This window comes from Chionomys nivalis, chromosome 5 (genome assembly GCF_950005125.1).
Source record: "Chionomys nivalis chromosome 5, mChiNiv1.1, whole genome shotgun sequence".
NCBI classification, from domain to species: Eukaryota; Metazoa; Chordata; class Mammalia; order Rodentia; family Cricetidae; genus Chionomys; species Chionomys nivalis.
The window spans coordinates 26,245,938-26,255,649 of NC_080090.1; the positions used below are offsets into that span (position 1 = coordinate 26,245,938).

General features: G+C 45.4%; 1 protein-coding gene across 1 annotated transcript; it reads right to left on the reverse strand.

Moving 5' to 3' along the window:
• Positions 1-1,486: 1,486 nt before the first annotated feature.
• On the reverse strand, positions 1,487-9,031 carry Selenok (selenoprotein K). The gene is made up of 4 exons (XM_057770062.1): positions 8,921-9,031; positions 5,188-5,278; positions 2,709-2,792; positions 1,487-1,577 (listed from the first exon to the last, which is right to left on the reverse strand). Exons 1-4 carry the CDS (start codon positions 8,937-8,939, stop codon positions 1,487-1,489), a joined length of 285 nt encoding a protein of 94 aa, XP_057626045.1. The 5' UTR covers positions 8,940-9,031.
• Between the last annotated feature and the right edge of the window lie 681 nt (positions 9,032-9,712).

The following is a 9,712-nucleotide window of genomic DNA, read 5'->3' on the forward strand; positions in this document are numbered from 1 at the left end:
AAAGGAAAGAATGGGAGAAAACAAAACAAAATAAAACAAAACCAAATCTTTTCTCAACTGATATTTTGATAATAAAGTCAATGAATTTTCAAGAATTAATGTTGTAGATTATTTTAAGATGTGTTACATTTGTTTATGCTGTGGAACATTTGTTTTAATGATGCAAAGATGTGTTGCATTCTTTTATGTTGCATTTGGAAGGTGTGTTACTTTGCCTGTCCAAAACACCTGATTGGTCTTATACAGAGCTGAATGGCTGTCAGTCAGTGGTGGCGCACACTTTTAATCCCAGCACTCAGGAGGCAGAGGCAGAGGCAGATGGATTTTGGTGCGTTCAAGGCCAGCCTAGTCTACAGAGTTCCAGATCAGGCTCCAAAGCTACAGAGAAACCATGTCTTGAAAAACCAAAAACCAACCCAAAACAAAGAAAAGGTTGAATAACCAATGGCAAGGCAGGAGAAAGGATAGGCGGGGTCAGCAGACAGAGAGAATAAATAGAAGGAGAAAAAGAGAAAAAGAGATCAAGGAGCAAAAGAAGGAGAAGGACTCAAGGGGCCAGTCACCCAGCCACACAGCAGACGCAGAATAAGAAGGAAAGAAAAGATAAACAGAAACAGAGAAAGGTAAAAGTCCAGGGGCAAAAGATAGATGGGATAATTTAAGTTAAAAAAAAAGTTGGCAAGCCGGGCGGTGGTGGCGCACGCCTTTAATCCCAGCACTCGGGAGGCAGAGGCAGGCGGATCTCTGGGAGTTCGAGGCCAGCCTGGTCTACAAGAGCTAGTTCCGGGACGGGCACCAAAGCTACAGAGAAACCCTGTCTCGAAAAAAACCAAAAAAAAAAAGTTGGCAAGAAATAAGCCAAGCTAAAGCCGGGTAGTGGGCATTCATAAGAAAGACAAAGTCTCTGTGTATTTATTTATTTGGGAGCTGGGTGCCAGGCCCCCTAAAGAGTAAAAGACAAACAACTACAAATGAAGGCATATCTTTCTAAATAATAAAATACGTATAAAATATGCAACTTCTATCTAGAGAGATAGCTTGGCAGTTGAGAGCATTTGCTGCTCTTGCAAAGAACAAGAGCTGGATGCTCAGCACCCATTTTGGGTGGTTTACCAAGACCGGTAATTCCGTTCCAGGACTCAGCTCAGCTCTCTTTTCTAATCTCCATAAGCACCCATGCACAAATGTGCATACATACACACAGGCAGATACACACACACACACACACACACACACACAAATAAAAACAAAATCCTAGAACTCCAATTGCAGGGGATCCAGCGCCCTCTTCTGCCCTTCTCTGGTATCATGCACATATGCAATGCACTTATATGCAGGCAAAACAAACATAAAATAAAAATAAACGTAAAACAAACAAAAAACAAAACCAAAAAAAATCCCTCTACAACTTCTGTTTTCCTGAACAAAATATTCCTAAGGAGACATTTTAAAATAAAGTCCTGCAAAAATAATTTTAGATTTTAAGTTACCTTCCTCATCCACCACCCATTGGAGGAGGGCTGGGGCCTTGAAGATGACTGATTCGACCCATTCTCCGTGGAGGGTTTCCTGGTGGCCTAATAAAAGAGAAATATCTACTGTTTGGTAAATCCAGCTTCAGTTGGTTCTCTCTTTTTATAGAATGTCTTGCTACGTAGCCTGTCTAGCCCATAATTGGCAATAAAGACCAGGTTAGCCTTGAACTCAGATCATGAGTGCCTCTGCCTCCCAAGAGCTGGGATTAAAGGCGTGCACCTCCACACCTGGTCAATTGGTTCCTTTCATGAAGCACAAGACTACACCCTTTTCAATTAAACACAGGAAAAAGAGCACGGTAGCCTCTAAGTGCCATCTTAGCATCTGCGAGGCTGGAGGTTGAGGCAGGAAAATTATCAGAGGTTAAAGGCCAGCCTAGGAAATGTAGCCAGAAGCAGGCTATAAAGAAAGCCCTACCTCAAGACACAAAAGGCACACAACCATGTTAAAACAGTAACTATGGTGTGCTACGTGTGGTAGGTAATCTTGGCGGCCAACCTGACACACCTGGAAGATGGAGTGCCAGCTGAGGAATTGTCCCCATCAGACTGGCCCACAGGGCGTGTTGGTGGTGCATTTGATTGCTGATTGCTAACAGCCCACTGTGGATGGTGACATTCCCAGGTGTATAGTGAAGGCAGCTAAGCAAGCCAGAGGAAGCAAGTCAGAAACCAGCCTTTCTCCACGGTCTCTGCTTCAATACCTGCTCTGACCTCCCTGGATGAACCTGAAATAAACTTTCCTTGCTCAAGGTGCTGTGATCAATGCTTTCTTTCCCCCTGGCAACAGAGAAGTGAACTCCAAGTCAGGAATCAAAACTCCAAACACTTAGGATCAGACACAATGCCAGGGAACTGAGGCTGCTTAGTAAAGCCACGCCCAGCCCAGCGCATGCCCCATCCCCACTGGGCGTGCTGGCGGCTGCACGTTCAGATCGCACCTACAGTCCCTAGGGTGGCCATCAGTTTTCAGTCTCTACTTTTGCTTTTCCATGGTATGTTTAAAATGTTTCATAGTTCGGCCAGCTTGGCTCTGCTGGTCACAAGAGGCAACTTGATTTTTAATTCATAGTAACTTGTTGATTTTGTGAAATGGGATTTAGTGTTTTAATTTCTCAAAGGTTAACTGTCTAAAAAGGAGAAACACTCATCAGCAAGAGAGGCCACACGCACCCCCTTCCATCATCGTATCTGGAGCCGGACGAGCTTCCATAGCCTCTTCTCTTCTTCACATCTTGCTGAAGCAGAGTTTTGAAACTGAAACAAGGGGCAGAAACAACAGAGGTATCATTTTCGACACCATTGTCAAGTATATTTCCATGACTGTAATTATCATCTCCGTGAGAGGAGACTAACCCAGCTTATTAGCTCAAGCCTACACTTCCTGCTGGTCATATCTAGCTGAACAACATCCAGCTAAGTATGTCGGAAACGGGAGGAGCCATGTGCGATGCCAAAGCCACGGTCCCCACACCTCTTGTCTGCTAGTGACTCCCGTAGCAGCCTGAAACCTGAGTCCCCATTGCTTTCATCCTTCCGGTTAGGTTTCAACAGAATCCATTTTTTCAGTAGTTTACAGCCATCACCCCCACTGACTTGGTGTCTGGTTTTTCAGTATCTTACAGTCACCAAGACTGCAATCCCTGTCAATAGCCTACCTGAAATCACCCCGAGGAGGGAAGAGATGAGGACACCGAGTTTCTCAGAATACCAAAAAATGCAGCTTTCTTTCTGTTGTTTTCCTCCTCCTCCTTCTTTCTAAAGACAAGGTCTTACTATGTGCACAGCCCTGGCTGGCCTAGATTCTCTGTGGAGACCAGGTTGGCCTTGAGCCCTGGATTAAAAGTGTGTGCCACCACACCTAGCCCAGTTTTCTGAAAGTGCTAAGACAAAACAGCAAACAATTAGGTTAGGTGAGGTTTCTAAAAGCCATTAAATATTTTGTGCTGGTAAATTCAAGGTAGGGTCTTATCTTGTCCCTTCTTGGGTGACTCCCCTGATGCACACCTTGACACTCACCTTGATGTTCCCTGTAATAGGAAAACAGTTACTGATCTTATGCGTGTCTTAGTTAGGGTTCCTGTGGCTGTGATGAAACACCAGACCAAAAGCAAACGGGGAGGTGAGGGTTTAACACTTCTACATCACAGTCCATCACTGAAAGAAATCAGGTGAGGAACTCAAGCAGGGCAGGAACCCGGAGCTGATGCCCAGGCCATGGCAGGGTGCTGCTTACTGGCTTTGCTTAGCCTGATTTCTTATAGAACCTGGGATGTCCCCATCCACAGTGGGCTGGGCCCTCCCACATCATCATCAATTAAGAAAATACCCAACAGGCCTGCCTATAGCCCAATCTTACGGAGGTATTTTCTCAATTGATAACTTTCAGATGACTCTAGCTTGTGTCAAGTTGACATAAAACCAGCCAGCACAGCACTATGTGAAGAGAGAGGCTATTCTCCCACACCTGCTCCTTACAACTTTGTAACCACGAGACAAACTCAGGATAAAAAAGACTTGTTAGTAACTGGCTGGCAATTTTGATAAAAAAACAGCCTGTAAAAGACAAAAGGCAAAACAGAAAAATAACCCTTAAATAAGGAACTGCTTGACATGACGGGCCAGTTTATTGTTTGTCTCTATTACTGACCTCTAATCTTTCATTAAGAGCTCAGACCTAGGAGTGTGGTACATTCCTAGAATTTTAATATTTAGGAGGCTAAGGCAGGAAGATTACAATGAATTCTAGGCCAACTCGGACTCTCTATGTAACACTAAACCAGTTATTCAGGGCTATATAGTAGCACTTGGTCTCAAAAGGCAAAACCAAACCAAACCAACCAACCAACAAACAAAAAACAAACCCAAAAACCAAAAAGCAATCTGACAGCAGAATGGATAGATCTGGCTATAAGCTGACAAGGTTACCACAGAGGTTCAGGCACAGTCGAACTCACTAACTCAACATGATATTTAGCCTTAATTCTACTTTGTAAAGCTATTTAAATTAGTCCTTCACTTCTCTGCGCAGTGGACCTGTGAATACAGAGACTCACGGCTCGTCTATGGTGCGTTCAGCCACGAGTGGGTATCTCTATCACACAATTCCTCCCAAAGCTCAGGGAACAACATGGAAAAGGGGGAGAAGAGTCTAAGTGCCAGAGGTTGGGAGAACTGGGACAAAGCATGTCTCTTACACATTTTGACACATTTTGCACCTATGAATTCTCCAAACCTGTGGGTGCTAGCGTACCCCTCATAGGATCAAGCCAGGCAATAGTCGAGCATGGATGTGGAGAGGGGTACGGGAGCCCCTACTCCTAACCCAAGAGCTTGTGACCTCTGATGACTGCTAAAGGGAGGGAGAGTCGTTTCCTTTGGGGGTGTGGTCCCAGACAGTGTTCCTGGGGATGGGCCCACACCCATTTGGCCAGCAGTAAATATACTTCTTCGTGGGTCATAAAAATAAGAGAAGGAAGGGAACAAAGGTAGGAGGGGACATGGATGGCATGGGGAGGTGGAGAGGAAAAAAGGGGATGAATACCATCAAAATACACTGCATACATATATGAAATGTTTACAGATAACCAATCATCGTAATATAATGTAATTTGATCTGCTTAAGTATAAATACAACTAACTAAATACTTACAAAAAAACCACAAATTCTGCTATTCCCCAGAAGAAATCTGTTATAAAAGACAACCTCCATGGGGACTGATTCCGGCTGTCCAACACTTGTCCTAGAGAGAGAATAATAATAATAAAAAAATAGAGTAAGTGCCACAAGCCCACAACTTGGCATTGCATTTAATCAATAAGCTCAGGTTTTAATTTGCCCACTATTTCAAAATAGTCAACATGAGAGGTCCGTTATGAGTGAAGTGAAATTCTGAGATCTAGAGTATATCCCTTGGGCGGTATTCTGATATCTAGTCATCCCTTGGGTGGTATTCTGATATCTAGAGTCATCCCTTGGTTGGTATTCTGAGATCTAGAGTCCATCCCTTGGGCGGTATTCTGATATCTAGAGTCATCCCTTGGTTGGTATTCTGAGATCTAGAGTCCATCCCTTGGTTGGTATTCTGGGATCTAGAGTCATCTCTTGGGCGGTATTCTGGGATATAGAGTTCATCCCTTTGGCGTTATTCTGAGATCTAGAGTCATCCCTTTGGTGGTATTCTGAGATCTAGAGTCCATCCCTTTGGTGGTATGTCTGCAGCATTTACCATCTTTTGAGTGCGCAGCTGTATAAGCACGTCCACAAACATCACACTGCATACTTCCAAAACTACTTGGTCGTCCCCAGCTGAAATTCTACCCTCTTCAACTTTGGCTTCCATGACTTCTTCCCTGTAACCCTTGGAAACCACTGTAGGAGGGTCTTCTATGTGTTACTTTCATTGGTTAAATAAAGAGACTGCCTTGGCCTAGTTGATAGGGTGAACTCAGGTAGGTGGGGAAGATAGAACAGAATTCTGGGAGGAAGAAGGCAGTGTGGCAGATGCCATGGTTCTCCTCTCTGAGATGGACACTGGTTAGACTCATGCCGGTAAGCCACAGTCAAGTGGCGATACACATTAATGGAGATGAGTTAAATGAATATGTAAGAGTTAGCCAATAAGAGGTTAGAACTAATAGGCCTGTCAGTGATTTAATTAATACAGATTTCCATGTGATTATTTTGGGCATAAGCTAGCCGGGTAGCCGGGACGACAAGCAGCCTGCCACCCGGGTGCAAGCCAGTCAGGCAGCAGGACGTAGCCCGCTTCCCTCTACAACAAACCACCAATCTTTTTTTGCCTCTGTAAATTACTGTAGAATCTCACAAAAGGAATTAAACCACGTCCATCTTTTGTGATCAGCTTGTTTCACTTAGCATAATTTAGGGTTTAGCCATATGACAGCCAAATCAAAATTTCTGTTAAAAAGATTGGCCAATATTCATATATATATATATATATATATATATATATATATATATATATATATATTCCATTCACCTGCCAAAGAACATTTCAGTATTCTATTATGAATCATGTCACTATGAACATAAGTATACAAACATCTTTTATTCCAAGAATTTTCAAGAAAATCAATGGGTTGGATGAGATGCCTCCACTGCCTCCACTTCTTTTGAGATAGAGCCCCACTATGTAGCCCTGGGTGGCCTTAAACACAAGAGATGTGCCTGCCTCTGCCTCCAGAGTGTAGGGGTGTAGCGATATTTTGCTTGGGCTGTAACAAAGAAAGTTTGCCCAAAGATCAGAGTGCAGAGTTAGCCACACTAGTTAGCCATAGAGGGCAGTGCCTTTAATTTCCTCAGGACTCAGGAGACAGAGGTAGACGGATCTCTGTGAGTTCTAGGCCACCCTGGGCTACACAAGATTGAATTTGTCTAAAAGAGAGACAGAACTCACACAAAGATATATCAGCACTTGGGATCCCATGTCTTTTATCCCAGCACTATGGAGGTGGAGACAGGAGTGATATGGCTGGGTGGAGAGGGGAATAGAGGTTCAGAAGAGGCAGGAGCGCAGAGTCGGCTGAGGATGCAGTCTGAGGATTCATTGGGCCAGGATCGCCTCTTTGGTCTGAGAATTGGAGAGGTAAGAACTTCAGAGGCTGGCCACTCTGCTTCTCTGATCCTGCATATCCCCCTGATAGCTGACTTCAAGTTTTTATTATTAAGAACAATTAGAATTTGTGCTACCTAGGGGTTAAAAGTGTGCACCAACACAAGTGACAACATCTACTTTCTTAAAGGTGTCCAGACAATTTCTCTTCCCACTTCCAAGATCTCTTGCCTGTACAAAACGTTATTTAGATACACAGACCTTTAGAGTAATTATTTTGATAAAACTCTTTACAGAGAGTCTATATGGTCGAAGCACTGACAGGAAGTTAAAATATCCAGCATTTTCTGTAATACTATGCTCTTGAGTCAAATAACAGACTCTTCTTTATCACAAATAAAACTGAATTCATATGATAAAAGCTAGTTTCAGGCTTGTACATCAGGAAGAATATTCTGGCCGGGGAACAGCGGCACATGAAACACCTGTCTTCTCCATTATCTGACGGGCTCTGCCAGTTTCCCCATCCCTCTTTCAGGGCTTATTTCTCTCTCCTTGTCCAGCTTCTTCATTTGTTCACGTGGATTTAATCTCAGTGAGGCAGAGAAGAAAAGGGCGAGAAAATCAAAGGGTGAGTGCTGGGATAGGAGTCATCATCTGGCGTAAGAATCATCTATGAAGTACATTACAGTCCTACGAAGATGGATCCAGCTGGAGCCCATCAATTATCCCTTTGCGATTCTAAAGAACTACCTGCATATCAGCCACTCCACACGGCTCCTCTTCACACTCTCTCCTAAATTCTAAAGTGCACCCTGCCATCAGAATCCTCCTGGATCCCTTAATCTCTGGACATACACAGATGAATCAAATAAAACCACACCTACTTCCAGGGACGCAAGAGAGGCTTCTAGGATTGCACCAAGGATTCCCACCTACATCACGCAGGTTCTGGCACTGATGTGGCCCGGACATGCGGTATCTCTTCTAAGTTTCTTTGTGATTGTCTCAGATTTTCTATTTAATTAGAGACTTGCCCGCCCCCCCCCCCAAGTTTTTTCAAACTGGGGCAAAACCTTGAGTTTGGAACTAGCTACCTCTTAGGGGAGGAAACCTATCAAAACTTTTGTTTTGCCTGACGTGAGGGTGCGATCTTTTAATTCCAGCACTCAGAAGACAGGTAGGAGAATCTCTACCTGTTCAGGGCAGACAAAACTACAAAGTGAGATCCTGTCTCAAAATTTATCTTTTATGTTCGTGCTAGTTCTGCCTTATTGTCGTCGTTGTTGCTATTATTTTACACATTATAGAGGCAGTATGGTAGGTAATACTGGAGCCAGCCTGAGTTCGAATTCGACCGAAGTCATACACTGCCTTTGTGATCGTGAGGGAGCGTCTCAGCCTACATCTGAAAACCGGGGATAGTAAAATTCTATCGGAACAAGGCAGTTACAGAGATGAATGAGGTGGCAAGCAGAGAATGCTGCCACAGTGGCCCCAAACAAAAGCGCTCTGGATGCCGGGTTAGAATCACTGTCATTACCGGGGAAGAATACCCGCGCCGGAGAACACAATCGCAAATCCAAAGTCGGAAATTCGCTACAGGAGGAGGCTGAGGCCGGCGGGGCTCCGGTGATCGTGCTGGTCCGTGACCAACCGGGACCACCCAGCGGGATGGCAGCCCGGCTTGCGAGGAATGCGCCTCGGGTCCCTCCGCCTCTGCTTCCGCCTCCTCCCGGCCACCGGGCAGCGATGTACGGGACCCGGCGGGCTAGGACTGAAAAACCCCACGGGAAGGCCCTCACTCACCATTCGAGATGTAAACCATCTTCCCTCCGGGTGCCCGCTTCCAGACGCCCGGGGAGAACAGTCCAACTCGCCTCCCGCACCGCCCTTGACGTCACAGGCCACTAGGAGACAGGCTTGAGGTGGGCAGCGCCCATTGGCTGTGGGGAGACGCGTCCCGACCGGAAGTCGCGCCCAATCGCGGAAGTGAGTCTCGCTGGCGTGGAAGCCGTGCCTGGCAGGAGGGTGGGTGTGACGTTAAGCCTCTCTGTTTGAGGGGGCCTCTTTTCTCTAGTTTGTTTCCGGTTTAGTGGTGGAGTCTTCGAAGCCACGGCCCCACCGACAGGAAGTCGCTTTCTAGTGGGTAGAGAAGCACAGGGTTTGGGCAAGCGAGGCGATCAGGTGTGCAGTGACTCGGAGATCCTGGGCGGCTGGAAATTCCTCAGCTTTCCAGATGTGTTACTCTTTGATGGTGTGGAAGGCACAGGCCCTGAGGTGATTGGCTCGAGCGTGAAGAACCCCAGCATCAGGCTTTGGGGAAACTCACTGATAGGTCCCCTCGACGTATTTATTCCCTTAAACCAGGATTTCTGCTCTGAGTTTACAAGGCGTGGTTTTTGTTTCGCTTTTTAAAAACAGTATCACTCTGTAGTCCTGGCCTGCAACTCACGTTGTAGACTAGGCTGGCCCTGAACTCAAAGATTTGGCCTGCTTCTGTCTCTTGCCTGTAGGAATGTGGTAGGCGTGCTCCACCACACCCGGCTTTTTTGTTTGTTTGTTTGTTTGTTTTGAGTTGGGCCAGGTATCCCAGGCTGC